Source organism: Galleria mellonella, unplaced genomic scaffold (genome assembly GCF_026898425.1).
Source record: "Galleria mellonella isolate WM207_F2 unplaced genomic scaffold, CSIRO_AGI_GalMel_v1 utg797, whole genome shotgun sequence".
NCBI classification, from domain to species: domain Eukaryota; kingdom Metazoa; phylum Arthropoda; class Insecta; order Lepidoptera; family Pyralidae; genus Galleria; species Galleria mellonella.
Genome location: NW_026442156.1, coordinates 88,719 through 107,434, shown reverse-complemented (window position 1 = coordinate 107,434; position 18,716 = coordinate 88,719). Strand labels below are relative to the sequence as shown.

Genomic DNA, 18,716 nt, shown 5'->3' with positions numbered 1-18,716 from the left:
CATCGTGGTTCGTGACTAATTTATAACGAGGAACCAACTACCTTCATGTCTTATTCTATCTTCTTTCACTGGTAGAGAGGAGGAGATTATTGGTAATGGACTATAGCGTGCAATGTTTCTAAACTCTATCAGGTCGACCTCTATGTAACATCATGGAAACCAGTCATCATCATCATCATATCAGCCTTTAACTGTCCACTGCTGAACATAAGCCTCCTCCTTGGAGGGTTATGCCAATAGTTGCCCCGCTTGGCAAACGCAGTTAGGCTTTAGAGATGTTTTGAGAGGGACGCTGCTGCCCATCTCTTGTCTTATGACACCTACGGGAAAGGAAGGAGTGGCTTATTCTATGCCGAGACCACACGATCGATGAAAATCAGTAGTGTAGTTAATTTTGGGTAAATTCGTCACAATGGGGTAATTCAGTGATTTTATTGTCATCTATGTATATTATCCCTCACTAGCGTACTAAACACTGATGTACATCAGTGTACTGGCAAGATTAGTATTCAACTTTCTTATATTAAAAAATATAATAATTATTAGTTTATCTATAAAAAGAAATTATTTGATTATTTCCTTGTAAAGGACGAATACAAAAACTACTGATTTAAAAAAATATTTCACTTATAGACAGCTAATATAGGTTATATATTATTTCCGAAAATTCTATCTAAACGAACGAAGCCGGACCCGATCCTTAGTTCATGAATATATCGATTGATAAACACTTACAAAATCTCTTCTCTCTAAGTAGCTTACACTGTACTAAAATAAGTTGAGGCAAGTGATGTTGAAGGAAATGTGGCCGACGCGCCGACCGCAAGAAGCCCCACGCTGACCACGGCTTCACCGGCCCGAGGACACCAAATCTACTTACACGATCTGATAACATTTAAAGAGAAACGTTGATTTTAATACCTATATAATTAATTTTTATTCATAAAAGAAAATATAATTTACCAGAGGAAGACTTTGTACAAAAGTCGATTGCTTGGGTACAGAGATACCCAAGCATGCTGCTTCACGGTTAAAACACGAATGGGACGTCTGTCCCATTCGTGCGACGGTTACCACTTTCCCTCAGGTGGGCCGTCAGCTAGTTTGCCATTCTAAATTGCATAAAAAAAATATAAAGATGATACAATTTATGTGGAACCAACATATTTTCAATAAAATATATATATATATATATATATATATATATATATATATTTCAAAAAGAAATAGATTGGATAGTGTTGTAAATATTACATGGATCTACGAGAAGCAGGCAGCTAGTTCTATTAATCCTATTACTATTATAAACGGAAATGTTTGGAGAGATGGGTAAGATATAGCAATATCTATATATTGTGGCTACAATATCTATCTATATATAGGCCTAAAAACAAATGTATTAAAGCTTGGTTATCCAATATATAACATCGAAATGAAGAGCTCGACTGAAATGAATACAGATAACCAACTGTTATGGGCGATATCGAAATAGGTGATAATGGTGGTGTATATGATCTTTTAACTGCCATCAATATACAGAGGGTTCCTCTGGACATTGATTGATTGAATATATAGATATCGAACCGGTACCGATATTACCCATTCTTAAATGTTTGTTGGGATGGATGTTTTTTACAATTTCAAGCAAAAGTTATGGAATGGATTTGAATTAAATTTAATACATGGATAGGTTATATGCTAATACATAGGATACTTTATGTGTTAATACATGCGGGATACAACATTATAAATGTGAAAATTTGTAAAAATGTTTGAATACTCGTTACCTACTCTATCACGTTTTATACAGTAAGATAGTTTTGATAAAAAGTGTACAGATTAACGCATAGAATTCACCTTGATTCATGCGGGCAAAGTTGCCAGTTACAGTTATTGTTATGTAATAAAAACGTCTAATTCCTATCATACTGTTACAAACAAGAGAAGCCTGTTTATAATCCTTATTAGTACTATAAATGTGAAAGTGAATTTGTTTGTTGCATTTTGGTGCTTTAACGCCTTAACCGTCATATATTTACACGTACTACAGTACTTATTTCATATGAAGAAGGACATAACTACTTTTTATCTCGGTGACATGGACGAAGCTGCGAGTAGGTACAGCTGGTATTGGTATAGGATTAGTGGTATGCTAAGGCGGCTATTTTTGGTATTCGAAGAGTTTAGTATTCTTTAAAAAAAAAGATCGAATACTGACTCGAGTCTAAGAACTTGAGCGAGTATTTGAATACACGTACTTCATTTGACTCGTATATTTTTTTTAATTAATTTCTGAAATTTTATTTTAATGATGACAATAAACTTTCAGTCATTTAACAATTTTAATTTTGATAATTAAGGAAAATTTAATAAACATATGAAACAGAAACAAATATGTCCGATATACACACGACTAGTATTCGAGTACCACAAGTATTTGAATTCTGTATTCGAGTATCGTGTAACCGAATTCTTAACAAGTTCTGTGAGTAACAACATGGCACATTACTATATAGGATTACATCTAAGTTTATGTCTGCAGGTGTAAAAGATGATTCGGACGACGTGTCAAGTAAAAGCTGTGGAGGCGATTCGTCGGGACTCGCGAAAAAACAAAGGAAGGCAAGGACGGCCTTCACAGATCACCAACTGCAGACGTTAGAAAAATCTTTCGAAAGACAGAAATACCTGAGTGTGCAGGATCGCATGGAACTTGCTGCGAAGTTAGGCCTTACTGATACACAGGTTAAAACCTGGTATCAGAATAGAAGGTCAGTGATTTTTTTTTTATTTCTTCTGTCCATTTTATATTATTATTGTTATATTAGTTTTTGACTGGCTACTGTTGATGTATTGGCTACATAGATGTTCCTCTATTGAGGTACTTTGCCAATAAGTAGTTGGCACGCTTGTCAGGCGGGTTGATAACGGCTGTTAGGTTTTGGTGATGTTTTAAGAAGAACGCTGCTGCTCATCTCTCGACCATTAAGTCTGTCTGCTGCGCATAATTAGGTATAGCTATGAATTAGGTTGCTTAATCTTATACAAATACTAAAAAAATATAAAATTCAAATTTAGTTAATAAAATATTCAAATAACAAAATTTATTATAAAAATACAATTTGTTGTAATCATAGGTTCACGAAGTCTTTAAAATATATATTAGCTACAAATTATGAATAGTTTACTACACAAATAAATACCTAAATATAGATATAATTTTACAAATAGGATTCACTAAAAATTTTAACAGCGATAATTTAAATTAATGCAAATATTTTACCTACCTAACAATTCTCATATCATATTTGCTCTAATTCAATATTTTAAAGCATACACATAATGCAGCTGTTAGTTTTAGCATTTTTACTTTCTCTGATTACTCAACTCATTTGTATTTTAATCGCAATGTAGTCAAATAAATTCAGAAAAATTGAGAACCTTTCTCCTTTTGGAAGTCGTTAAAAAAGATCAATAACTATATATTTAATACACATATTCAATCCTTATTACAATATAATTTAACAAAGTAAAATGTGACTATAAAAACGAAATAGTTATTATACCAAATCACCTGCTACCGCTAATCGCTGGGCCTTGTAACTTAGGTGCGTTAGATAATATCTTGAACAGTCGGCGAGTCAAAGTGATGCTGAGTCAGTGGGAGTATTGAGACTATCGAAATCTGCTACCGGCGTTGGTACATACAATTTTTAATTTATCTATTACTGTTGTTTTAATTTTTTTTTTTTATTAGTTAATGAGAATTATTTTGTTTAATACTGCTGCCATTTATATCTATACGTTCGACTACCAACATTTAGTGCTAAGAACTAAGCACTATTAATAGAAACCCTATGACCTTCAATTCTTCAACATTGCGATTGGTGTTTTAAGTGTATATTTTTTATCTTTTCTTCCAAATTTATATTTTCTTGTTTCTGATCTTCTATGATTATTTTTAATCACCATAAAAAGACTCGACTGTAATTTTTCTTAATTTTATTCGATATTTTTGCCAATTGAAAAATGATTTTAATAATTCTCTTAAAAAAATATATCAAAAAATTCTTCAACTATCGTAATTGTTCTATTTTATTTATTAGATACTCGTAAATATAAATAATTCCATATTCTTATAGATTTTCTAGAATATTCATTTAGACAGAATTAATTTAATATGTTTTTAATATATAGGTATAGGTATATTATAAAAATATTAAAAATAAACCATTGCATATAAATATTATATCAGCTCATGTTACAGAAATATAAAGTTTAAGTATGTGGGTAGATACACTACAAAATTATACCTTAATTTTATTTAAATTTGTACGTAACACGGCTACAACCGAGTGTACCTGGCGGCTATTTCAAAAACAAACGTTTGTAATTAGGCCCCGGACCCCGCCCGCCGCCGACCGCGCACTTTGATATAAAAACTACGGTAGCCTAAAAACAAACTACACTAATTTTCTATTGATTTAACATGCTGTAAGGATTAAATAATATTTTGTATTTAATTGACTATTGCTTCCATTTTAAATACAATTTATGACTATCTATTCATAACATATCTACTTAGATAGAACTTACCTTGAACCTAATCTATTTTATGTTTTATTTGTCTTTTATAAATGAATTTTATTTTTAATTATTATATTCATTAAATAATTTTAATTGTAAAAAATACATTAATTAGTTATATTAAAGTGCATCATGTATGTTATTTTTTTTTGTTTTATTTAATTAGGTATGCATATAAAAGTATGGTCGCATCGCCTACGTAGGCGCCGCACACGGCGACAGCTGGACATTTCATGCTTTTTCAATAGCCGACACTTTTTGCTACAGTTTTTGTCAAATTTCCATAATTTAGGTTAAACTAATGTTTGGGCTTCGATTTTTCGGTTCGTGAAAGAGTGTGAAATCGGAGTTAATTGACGGATGTAATAGCTTTTGTGTGCGGTCACTTTCTTCTGTTCTTCTGCCGACACGGTCCAAGTAGGTCGCTGTGTGCCTACTAATTTACTCTGTGGGAGCGATGGCTCCATCGTTTATACATTTGTGCCTTGTAATTGTTATTTTTAAATAACACAAAGCAAAAATTCTTATTAAGCCTCTTTAACTGAACCAAAATAATTTGTGTTAATTACAGGCGTACCATTGTAGGTCATTATAACAAAAATTAATTGGCTACATACATAAATTCTATTACGTAGCCATTTAATTAGTGATTATTCTCTACAAACAATTTAAATGTCCAGTAATTTGCATTTAATAAAGCTTTATGAATAGTAATTTGTAAAATACCTATTGTAACTCGCCGGGGGTGTAAGAAACTCGGATAAATTGCGGAAACAACTGCTTCTTGTCAAGGTTTATTACCAATTCTGCGACGAACAATTACTGTTATTATATTTTTTGTGCACGTATCCGAATAGTTCAAGTATTTTATTCGTTATAAATTGATATCATATTACACGTGTAGACTGTAGGTAACTCGTATTAAATTGTTTACAAGTGTATTGTTATTTCTTTTTTATTAGTTTCTTTGTTATTTTTATTTTTATTATTTTAAATTAAAGTGATTTAGAACGAAATTGCAATTAATATAGATAGACAGATAGACATCATAAAATCTGAAATATGAATAAAAAAATATTATAATGTAGTCTATTTTTTATTTATTAATCACAACAGTTCAATTTACAAAAATAACTAACGTCATTCTATACGACATATATCAATTACAAGTCGGTACCATTTTGTTTTTCAAACATCAAAATTGTACTAAACTAACAATAAATCACAAATTTTAAAGTTATTAGTTACTCAGTTACCCTTAAATTCATACTTTTTATAATAAAGGTATATAGGTATATAGTAGGATTTTTTTTTTTATTTTAGAATCGCATATTTTTCAAGTTACAATATCCAAACAAAGCCTGACAATGAACAGAATTTAGAGCACTCAAACCTGAGCCAATTTAGAACATTTCGTAATTTGGCTCATCCAAGAATGGCGCACTTATTAACATAAACAGTTTGTCTACCACTATGTCACGGAGGTTGCCACTTATATCATTATTTATAAATAGTAGAACAGAAAAAAATAATCTCGATTACAATTATTAAATAATATTTTTTAATATGTTTCCTTTGCTGTTTCATAGCATTAAAAATATTTAATGTTTAATACTTAAAAAAACTAAGTTCCGTACAAAATATTGTGTTAATATTAAAGAGCATACAGGAAGAACATAGTAGTACCTATTGTAACGTGCTTACCTACTAGAATAAGGTGGGTCCAGTATGCAAGTCACTGGCGCCGACACCGCCGCCCAAAGCTCGCCACTCATTATCCAGGCTTCCGCCGCCACTTTTGACACTATTACCTCTAATAGCTGGTCATCGATGTGTTTAGTTAATTGTTTAGAAGCTCCATGTAATATCGAAATCACCATCCTTTCGTGTAGACTTGCATTGATAAATGGATCCCAAGAATACGCTTTCTCTCTTTTATTTATTGATATCGTTCTATACCACTGGTTCGTTATTATGAATAAGCAATCATGTGTATGTGTGAATTTGATGCACAGTACACTCGTATTCAAATTGCTTTCTATTATAGATAATTATGATTAATTTAAAACTACAGTTACGGAGAGCGGTAGTCGCCAGTCAATCAGAGCACCGTTTTTCAATCTTTTATAGAATAGGTACTTAACTTTTTACCATTAGGTATAAATATTACATTTTTAGAGTGACCCCACAGGACCGTAAGTCAATGATTCCAAAGACGGCATCTTTTAATTATATTTGAAACTACACTGATTTAGAAATCAAGCGTACTTTACTTTATCCTGAGTTGCGAACCTACGACTCCGCTGGGAGTTGCGACTCGTTCGTTGAAATTACTGGTTAAGAAAAAAATATCAATCCCTCTAGACAAGCGGGGATTGATTATATCCTTACACATTTTTGTTACTGTGTATATGAGAAAAACCAAAACACCAAATGATGATGTCTCGTTTTATTTCATGCGAGCGGTGGCGATAACATACCTACCGATAGACTAGTTTTTCACTTGTTTGGGAGGAGCAAGGGGAATTTTGTTATATCTGATTTTTAGAAGTTGGATTATTTTTCCCTTTCTATTTGTTTCTTAATAGGATATTGCCAAATCGCTTGATCGTTAACTTATACACTTTATAACACAATAATGTATTTTTCCGAATGTCCGTTTGTGGCGTCCGGCAATAAATTCGTAATAGCTCCGCCGGGGCTGCCGTTTATCAGCGTTTAGTTCGCAGGGACGTGTAATCCGCAGCGATTACCTAATGACGCATTCTGTATAACTAATGAATGACACACGGCCCGACGATCCATAAACACACTAGTATTATATCGCGACTCGGATTTGCCCATTCTTTTATTTACATCGGTGAACATATGACTTAATCATCGTGACAAAAATATTTAATAACAGTGACAAAACGTTATTGACTGTAAATACAATGATGAAAATTGTTTTAAAACACACAAACGGAGAACTTTCTCTTTATCATGTAATATTTCAAGTACATAGAAACAATTATTAAACGTTATGTATTTAAATCATCATCTTCCTGTCCTTATCCTGATCATTTGAGGTATATAACAATGTGTTCTCTTTTTCCATTCATCTTTATTTGCAGTCATTTCAACATTCACTTCCTTTCTAGCCACGTCATTTTTCATACAATCCATCTATCTCATTTTAGATTTTCTTATACTCTTTATGAAATAAAAAAAATGTTTTCACCCTCATATATCATTTCTAACTCTCACACGACAGCCTTAATTTACCAATAGCACAGGCGTGGTCACCAATTCCTTTTTATCCATTAAAAAAAAAATCGACCCAGATTTAGTTTAGTGAATATAGAAAATATTCTGTACTTATATTTAAACACTGTTTACATTAAAATTTACTTACATTCATAATATATTGATTTTAGGACTCTAACTATGTAAATAGGTCATAGAAAAAAGTGCAGTGCAGAATTGCCATATAGGTAATTGCCATATAATATATAAAAACTTCTTTTTTAAGACTATCGATTTATTTTATTAAAAAGTAGACAAACATACAAATATATTTAAATTCAATATAAAGATAATCAACCATCATTATGAACGATGACTTGCGAACTAAACTTATAACGATTGTTGCAAATAATCCACAAGGACTAAACGGTTTATGGCCGAGTATAAATTTGTATCATTTGCCTAAACGTTGTGCGTCTTCTACATTTGAATGTTGTGACTGGTTGTAAGTGCTCACCATTCACACTACACGATTTTTGGATTGTATGAACAGATAACATAAGCGCTATTCTATCAGAAATATTAAAAAAGAATGTGTTTAGGTAGTTTGCATTCGCAATTTTATTAGATACCCGGCTTCGCACGAATAGATAGAATTTTCGAAAATAATAGGTATATAATATTATATATATAATATAATATATTCGAAAATAATAGTCTTTGTTTTTCGCTCATATGTAGCTTTCTATATATAAAAGAATGTTCAAAATCGGTTCATTAAATACGAATCATTCATAATTATTTATTTAAATAATTTTTCTGACTAAATGCAAAATTTGGTACAAAAGACGGCGATACCTAGTGCAGCGTTCTCTACTAGTCAACCTTTGGGATGAACAATGAATCACGAACGCAGTACCTACTTCAATATGACGATAGTAAATGTTTTTTTTTATGCTTCACCCATAAAAAAAACCATTTCCTATCCTCATGGAACGGTAACCCCGCCTGCGCTATCGGTATACGCTGACGGAGCACCAGTGAAGAGCGACAGATAAGAATGAAGGCAAGTCAGTTGGCCCATAGTGACTAATTGAACAAGAATTAACCACTATGGTTTCCAGGCGGATACGCGTGGAGGTCGACCTGATAGAGTGTATTAATGTGTGTGTATAAATCTTATTACCTTTACCTTACTATTTACCTTTCTCCACGGATAGGAAATGTTAATAAGAGATGTACTTAATAAACATAACATAAAATATTATAATAACATAAATCAATGATTATAATATACAATAATGATTCATATCAGCCTTTAAGTGTCCACTGCTGAATTGCGGAAATTAAAACATCTCCAAAGCCTAACGGCGGATTGGCAACCGTAGTTAGGCTTTAGAAATATATTAAGAGGGACGCTGCTGCCCATCCCTCACCCTCCCTTAGTCGCCTCTTACGACACCCATTAATAATGATTATAAAGTTATTCAGTTTATTCTCTAAAACTAATTAATTTTTTATCTTTGTAATGTTAGTATAGATTTTTGTTATAAAATAAATTGTTGTTGCTTGTTTACCACTCTAAGTTGCATAAAAAAATATCTGCATAGATATAAGGTTTACATATAATATATTTAAGCCTAAAATAAAAATACTCATCTTTAGATTTCATGCTTAAAATAAGGGAGTGAAATGTTTTTCAATATTAAAAATATCTAAATAAAAATTTTGTATTTAAACATCCATTAAACCATAAAATGGCGGTTAGTCAGCTATAAAAGGAGTCAATAGATTTTTTGATTCGATTATATCGAATCAAAAAATCTATTGACTCCTTGATTGAATAAAAATAAAATTGAACTATCTATTGAAAATGGCTAAGTAAGTAAAGGTAAAGTTGGTAGTTTATTTGACGTAATGGTCATAGTCCTCACGCATATACCTACTTTTTTTTAATGGGTGATAATGGAATGGTAGCCCCACCCGCGCTATCGGTATATACCGGCGGGGCACCAGTGAAGGATGATAGGTGAGGATGAAGTAGGTCAGTTAGCCCATCGTGACGAATTTAACAAGAAATGTTCAATGGTTTTCAAGGGGAACCACGTGGAGGTCAGGTCCACCTGATAAGGCATATTGCTAGCAATGGAACTGTCAAACTCCATTGCTAACAATCCCCCCCTCCATATACCTACTTAGATACGTATATATTTCTTTAGATTATTTAACACAATATACCTATTCATAAAATTTAAACACGTGTACGTTCTAAATAAACTTAGGTCTAGATGAACGTACCAATTAGAGGCGTATAAAGCCATAGATAATTATAGATAGGTAAGTAATAACTTCAAAAGTCTAGAATCTTGTAAAGTCTTGTCAGACTTATTTCTAATAAAAAAATATATAGGTAGGTTCACGTAGTTCAATGAACCTATTTCCTACAAATTGATTACTTATTCCGTAAATATTAAGTAATGAATAAAATCAAAATAAATTTTTCATTGTAACCAAACTCAATACGTGAGTCTACACTACTGTAATGACACAGCGCAGATTCCATGGGTAGCTACCAAGAAATCCTCTAATCGCTTAGGTGAACGCAGACCGAACCAAATTACACGTTCAGGGACATGGGCTTCGAACCAAGGACACTTAGGTCGCCTGGTTTATCATTTAAACACTAATCATAATGCCGCAATGCCATTTCGGTTTTGGTCGGGTTTTAATAATCGGATTTGGCTCATTCGAAGTTTGTAATTTGAATGGTTTAGATTCAAATCGTGATGGAAGATAATGACTGTGACCATTAATTTAGTATGAATAAATGATATAGAATCTATACATTAATATCTTGTCTATGATACAGGTAGTTCTAATTGTATGATTAATAAATTATATTATTCAGTATTACATCTACTATTTTGTTTTGTTTTAATCACATCAGAGAATACAAGTACCTACCAGGTATTTTAATTTTACATTTTTAATGAAAGATTTTAATAATGTTAATAATAACTATACGTATTCACTAATAATCGTATGTATAACAATACAGGTGTTTGTTTAAGTATACATGTAGATATTACTATATTTTGCTTGATATTATATTATGGTAAATATTGTGGAGTAAAAACAGCAAATTGGAGCTTGCGGGTTCGCAAATATTGTTGTGGGTCGGTAATACATAAATGTTAAAATTCTATATTTTTAAATACCTAGTGACAATGTAAAATATTTTTCCTGTCATGTAACGTAAACATTTATATTTATGTATCTAATATATACCCACATTATATATACCCCCTTCAAACAATAAAAGCTCTCCGACTACAAACAATTCCCATAAGAACACTCGTACAAACATGTTCTGAAACTTTCTAAGCAGCGTATAAATAACGTTCGAATAAAGCTCAAATTGGGCCGATTGTTTACGAAGCGAAACGGCCCAAGTGCCGACTCGAGCATAAACAGTTCGGATCGATGAAAGTGCTCTTTGTTTGCCGGATATACAAGCTGAATTCGCATCACGTCGTCCAAAAACCCAAATCGAGATAAACAACCTCCCCCTCAGAGAGGTCGTAAGCGGTAACGTTTTATCGGACGATTTTCGTCTTTAGCTTGAACAGTTAAGGTGTGTTTTCGGACGGGCTTACACAAACAACAATTGAATCAGTTCACGCAGCATCAAATCACTAAACCACTGGGCGGAGCGTATCTGACTCCACCGGGGGACGCAAGACAGAGACGGGAAAAACTCGCTTCGGCAATTCTCGACAAAAGATAGAAAGAGAGAAACATAGTATCTGTAGAGAGATCTTGAGATGGCAGTCCAAATTTAAGTGCTCTCTAAGAGCTTTTTGTTCGTAGCCGCGGTGGCAATAAAAAGAATAGTGTCACTGAGCAGATTGCCTCTCATTCAACACTTGACAATTAAATAAGAGCTCTTCAATGACGTTCGTTAAGAATAACCGTCATAATATGTGATTAATGTGAGCGCGGATGCTTTTGGTCTATCAGTTACCAGCTACTGGTAATTTAAGAGTATTTGAATTAAACACCACTTTGTATCTTTTAGTTATACATCAAATTGACCCACATAATTCTAGTAACTCTTTAGAATGAAATACAAATATCTGTAAAAGATGATAATGAATGTAAATATAAAAAACGTTATTTTCCTTTTACAAGTAACAAATGAAATCAAATTTATCATATTATAGAAGACGAGAAACGAAACATCTGAACTCCCCCTCATTTACATTTAATAAAATTAAATGATCCATTTATAGAAATTAATTAACGAGGTAGTCAGTGAACCGTCTGCTAACAACCGCAACCCCAACTGCGGTGGCGCGCCAACAATGGGATCGTACTAATAATAATATAATGACAATGCGCATCGCACTAATAGCACCCTTCGAATTAATAAAAAGCTCACTTCATGACAATAACACAGCTACTTGCAATAGAAGTAATGGCGAATTCGTGAACTTAATTAAATTTTTCAAATGGGGGATTCTTTGTCACTGTATAAATGAAAATATTGTTATTACAAAAAATCTACCAAAAGCATAAAGCATAAGAATATGCTTGATTATTTATATTTAGAATATTAGTCGAAGGTATTGAAATTATTACAAATAAATTCATTTAGAAATGTTATGATGATCCATATTAGGTATGTATTAAGATTATTGTATTTCCTATAGTTACTTATTAGATACAATATTTTATATACAAATACATGTTCTGGAATTGATATCGATAAAAGTCACATTATGTTTGAAAAATTGTGCAGGAAAGATATCGTCAATCTTTGTAATCTAAAAACTTTCTTCGATAACGTAACTTTGTAATAAGCAGATAGAGATGTTGAAAAAATCATTACCATCCACCGAGCAATATCAAGTAATTTATACGCGTTCACCCTTTTACAAGCGAATCAAATAAATCAAATTAAAGCACCCGACCACGCACCAATGAGCACACTAGTGCCCAAGACGTTTTGTCAAATTTATTATTTCATTTATACTTTTTTTATTACTCATTTCATTGCGACGTCTTCATTGTACTCTCGAGTGGTCTGTGACAAATTTGATGACGTTTGGGGTCACAAACACTGTAGGGTTAGTGATCTATGGTTAGAGGGGCCGTAAATGATAGTTTAGAAAATTTTAGAGTCGATTTAAGTTTCTAATGTGGCATAAATCGTTTTTGTGTAATTTCTTGTGGGATTCGCATAACGGTCGCTACCCAGTTATTTGTGTTTTAATGGTCCATGAACACTTTATCTTGTAATATAATATTTCCGTAGATTTTAGAAGTACAAAAAATAAAACTCAAAATGCATTGAACACTTACACAACATAAGTGTTATGAATTAGACATTAATTCTTACATTTTTAATTCGTAAACATTGTATATCATTATTTTTATCAATTAAAAGTAAATAGAGCAGCTAAGTTGGAAAATAAAATATCTATGGAAAATAAGGTGTTAAATCATATCAACGATTTAAAAGAAAAAGAAAAAATACATTTAAATTAATAGTCAATAGATGATATATTTTATTGTTAAAACTTTCGTAAGTACACATTACATTTTAATCTAAGATGACTCGGATTAACTTAGTCGAGAATGCTGGCGCTCGTATCACACCCGGATGGTCCTGAAACTAGTCGAGCATTCTGGACTAAAATACACGTAAGTTAATCCGGATATTATTAAATTAAAAATAGATTATTAGTAACTAATTAAATTATTTCCCTAAAATAATTAGGCTTAACAATTTCATTTAATATTTCAAACATTAGATACTATAAATTTTTTAAAGCCATATATTTTTAATAAATGCACCGCCTACTTATTTTCCCGTTTGCCCCATTGTTGACTGGTAGAGAACGTTGTTCGGTGTTAAGTCTACCATTACAAGTACACTTATATAATTGTGCATTGGAATTAAACAAATAAAATAAATATATTATTAGGTACAGAAAATACTATTAAAAATAAAGTTGGACTGAGAATACTGCTCCGAAATATATCAAATATAAGAAGAAAATCTAGACTGATTTAATGATATTATTGATTATGAAAAGAATAAAATTATTTGTATATTTACTATTATTTTGTGGTCTCTTGCTCTCTTATATTGTAAATTTATCTCGATATGTATTACATAAATAAATACCGATTTAAAAAGAAGAAACTGATTGATTAATATATCTACGTTTACAGGCATGAAATTATGTACTGTATTTCTTTACATAACTTAAATGAATTGTAAGAAAAGATATTTAAATATTTTTACGGAAACGGGATAAACGTTGATAATGCTGCAAAGGAAACAGCCTAATCGTTAATAATTATAATTAGTAGTACTTGAGAAAATAATGTTTAGCTAAAGTTGAATGAAGTTGAAATATTTGTTAATATAAAGTTGATCAACATACCATTCGTACTTAGGAAAATTGACTTAAATTTATATTATAATTATATGGTTTATGCGTAACTAGTTTTATTTTGTTTTATACACAGAACGAAATGGAAGCGACAAACAGCGGTTGGTTTAGAATTGCTTGCGGAGGCTGGCAACTACGCTGCGTTCCAGCGTCTATACGGCGGGTACTGGGCTGGAGTCCCAGCATACCCGGCACAACCAGCGCCCGCTGCTGCTGACTTATACTATAGACAAGCTGCAGCTACAGCCGCCGCGGCTGCATCCGCCACTGCTAACACATTGCAGAAACCGTTGCCATATCGGTGAGTTTTGTATTTTTATTTCTGAGTCCACAATAATCAAACCTAGATCAGCAACGATTGGCTTTTATATTAAAATTTTATGTTGACTCTTATTTTCAGCCTAATATCCATTGTTGTACCTATTCATTGTCGTTTATTAGCTTATTATTAATACTTATATATCATTTAGACATAAGCTAATGCTGACAACCTTTTTGATGTAATAAACTGTGAATTCAATGATACTTAAAAACGTAATAATTACCTGGTTAGTGATCAACAAAACTGCATAATAAATTACGTAAGTCTGCTGGATATTTTATTGACATATTCTTTGTACTATTTATATAACAGGTTATATCCGGGTGCGCCATTGGCTGGCGTTCCACCTCTCGGGCTAGGACTACCCGGTCCTTCAGCACATCTCGGCTCCTTGGGGGCACCAGCACTAGGTGCTTTAGGATATTATGCTCAAGCCCGACGAACGCCGTCCCCGGACTTGGACCCGGGTAGTCCTGCACCTCCTCCACGCTCTCCTAGAGAACCTTCAGTTGAAAGACGCTCCGATGATGAAGAAGACGATGAACCGATACATGTTTAATTCCAGTGGAAACTTTGAGAACAGACTTAATATAGAATATTAACAACACTAAGAAATTTCAAAGTGATTTGTGACGGTACAAAATGAACAATGAAATACCAGTGTGAACTTTCATAAAGACGTGCGGACACAAAAGTGACACAATTTACAGTTAATTTCGCTTATCCTTAAATACGAGTATAATTATTAAGAAGCAATCGCGTTTTGGTGATTCTTGGTTGCCTTCGCTGGTTGGTTAGGGTTTCTATTACCCAATTTCAGTATTAATTTAATGAACACAATACTGTACAGTGTTAGTTTAGAAATCGGACTTTTAACCAACAGCATCTATCGACATATTTGTGAGTAACGGGCAGCTCGTCCGAAATATGTGATATTATAAGCCCAGATAATTTAAGGATATAATGTATAAATTGATGTTGTATAATTACTAATATAATTATAGAATACACATGCTTTGTAAGTCAATAGGTTTGATAGGGTAAAAAGGAATACATTCCCACATTTATATTAACTTTAATGTAAGAGCCGCGTGTGAGGAATTACTCGTATTTCAGGTTTCTGGTTGAATTACTACTAGAGTCCATTGCAAATATAATATATTTTTTTATTAGTTGCTATCAATAATGATACAAAACTTAATCTAATTCATTTTTAATTACATAAAGCGATAATATGTAAACAATAGATAAATATAACGTGCAGGAATCCACGTGCATTTGCTAACATTTTGATTCAATCATTTGCGATGCAACTTACCTCTACTTAATATAAATAAAGTTATAACTTTTGGTTTTAGGTCCTGGTATCATATTTAATTTTATATCAGCTATACTGACATCAATCTACTAATCTGAATGATACAGACTTCTAGGTTTCACTTTAACTATGGGTCTATTTATTTATCTATTTTCATGTACACAAATACGAAGTTGTGCATATGGCGTTATGTACGCCATACAACGTCAACCATGGACAGTGCACAGAGTATTCATGGCGGTAAAGAAACAAGTTTCCAAAATAATCAGTAATAGCCAAAAATAGCAAATACATATTATGTGAGTAAAGGGTCGCCAACTCGCACTAGTTTTGCAGGCCGTTTACCATCGTTTACCATCTGTCAGACTGTTGCTTGTTTGTCAAATTTGTGGTATAAAAAAATTTAGCTGAAATATTTTTTTAGAGTTGCGTTTAACCAGTATTCCTTTATTCCTAAACGGTATTGAGCATTTATTTATATTAAAAAAAATATTGCCTAAGTTACGAAAAGTATTTTAAGAATACTTGTTTAAAAAATAATAAATATAAAAAACTTAATAGTTAAATTATGTAGGTTTTTTGAATTATTTTCATAATGGAAACAAAAGTGCAATATTTTTTAACTGAATTTATAGAGTCATTCAATTAACCTGTTTTTTTTGTACGTATAGGTACGTATATTCTTTGTATGAGATCTTTGTTAAATGTGATTTTGATCATTAAGTTTTTTTTTTTTTTTCAATTTATACTCCCCATGTTGGTCTCATATTCTTTTTATCAGATCTAGAGAATTTTTTGCGAAGCAGATATTAAAAATGGACAAATCTAGCAATTTAACCAGAAATATCGAAAGAAAGATCTATGACTTTGATGTCGGCAAAATTACTTTTTATCGATTCAAAATTATTTTTCGAGTTTAACTCAATTTTATTTCTTCATATATACTTGAATCTCGTTCTTACTTTACTATGATACACTTACAATCAGATTTTTTCTCTTTGTGGACACAGATATATCTTTGGCCAACTGGACCCTTTACAATTTAGAGAGACCTTACTTTTTTTAATGCAATACATTTTATGCAATCCAAAACTAGATAATTATTAACGATCAAAGACGGTTCCTATCGGGCTATTTTCTGTATTATAGAATAAATTTTTGTTTACATTAATCGGGTTAACTGTGGTGCTATCACCACACACATATGGGTAGGTACCTATCGTACATAGCTATAGGCATAAAACATTTTATCATTATTAGGTTTAGTCTATGACTATATTATTATACGCAACAATTATATATTATGTATTTAAAACTTAAGTAAAATAAATTAAAGATGCCACTTAAACAAAATTTTATCCCTTGATTCTCCAAGTACTTAGGAGTGCAATATTATATTACAATAAAGGAGTTTATACATGAAAATATAAGAAGTCTGATATTATTGAGATGCTATAAAATAAATAAAAAATATTTATTTATCCCTTCACAACATTTTTTTGTTAAAATGAAATAAATACAATATAACATAATATTTAAATAATGTTTTATAAGCGTGGCGTGTCAATGAGAAACATGTATTTGGGTACCTACCTATACTTAGATTTCATACATACATTATAAACAACTTATAAATAAGAAATTGGTCATTGTTCCTTATTTGAAAAACTTTACTCGAAACTTATTTATCTTATTTGTAGGTAGCTGTGTATCCAGTTGGAATAGAAGAGTCATTCAGCGATGAAAAAATATAGTAATGTAGTAGGCATATAAATCAAGGCCATTGTATAATCAGACGATATATTAAACCTGGTTGCCTACATGCAAAGTTGCGTCTATTATTAAGGATTAATGATTTTTTTACTGTACCTAAAATATATTGAATCGTTTGAAAATAATAACAGAAGCAATAGCGTCATATACGATCTGAAATTGTTGAATATAGCTACGCATAGTGATTACGAGACTTGTAATATAGTAATTCGGATATTAAGTCGATAATTCGACAACACATTGTGCAAAGAATTGTATATTAATTATTATTCATATATGTAGGTATCTATTGCTAGTATAAAATACAGAACTTGAAGTATTAAATGTATGTAAAGTACCTAAAGTTACATAGCGACAATGTACTTAAGCAAACCGGAATGTGGCATTTTATGTCCATTAGATTTTGTGGTGTTTTTTAATTAAAATGTTGTCAATTAAATTTGTTATTGTTTTTTTTCCCAATCAAATCCAATAATAAACATTTAACCTTAAAATAGTATGTCTTAAAATATAAATGTCACATAGAACCAATCTAGCTTTCTGTTCACTTTCCAAAGTAGCCGTTGAAAAATTATTTAATAAATAGATTTTATATATAAACAACGTGTTCTCTTTTTTATTATATAATTTGGTCGAGAAAGCTCTAGTAGTTTCGGGACCATTCGGGACCCTTAGTCTTGAGCGGATTTAATGCGAGCGCGAGCCCGACTGTGCACCTTGGCTCGTTGAGCGCGAGTTGTAGGCTTTTGCGGCACCGTCACAGATAAGAAAGATAGCGTTCGTAAATCTTCGAGTATGAACTGATGGGTTCCGTAGTCTTCCTCTTCGTCTGCCGTATTACTGTCACTGACTGTGTTGATAATTCGTCGTATACATGAGGTGTGTTGCCTTTCTACTCGACACCTTCAACATTGACCGTGGATGAAACGCGGAGAAGCGGCACTCAGGCACTCAGATAAATCCATTTTTGGTTTCTGTAAAAATTTGTACGACGACTTTTTTCAATGGTCTCTTTTATTTTTCGAGG

General features: G+C 31.9%; 1 protein-coding gene across 1 annotated transcript in view; it reads left to right on the top strand.

The window, feature by feature from the left end:
• Window positions 1–18,128, top strand: part of LOC113522941 (homeobox protein B-H1-like) — a 40,867-nt gene extending 22,739 nt beyond the window's left edge. Inside the window, exons 2-4 of the mRNA XM_052901761.1 lie at window positions 2,543–2,771; window positions 14,353–14,577; window positions 14,911–18,128. Coding sequence (XP_052757721.1) covers window positions 2,543–2,771; window positions 14,353–14,577; window positions 14,911–15,157 — 701 coding nt within the window. The 3' untranslated portion in view covers window positions 15,158–18,128. The remainder of the gene's footprint in view (window positions 1–2,542; window positions 2,772–14,352; window positions 14,578–14,910) is intronic.
• The last annotated feature ends 588 nt before the right edge of the window (window positions 18,129–18,716 follow it).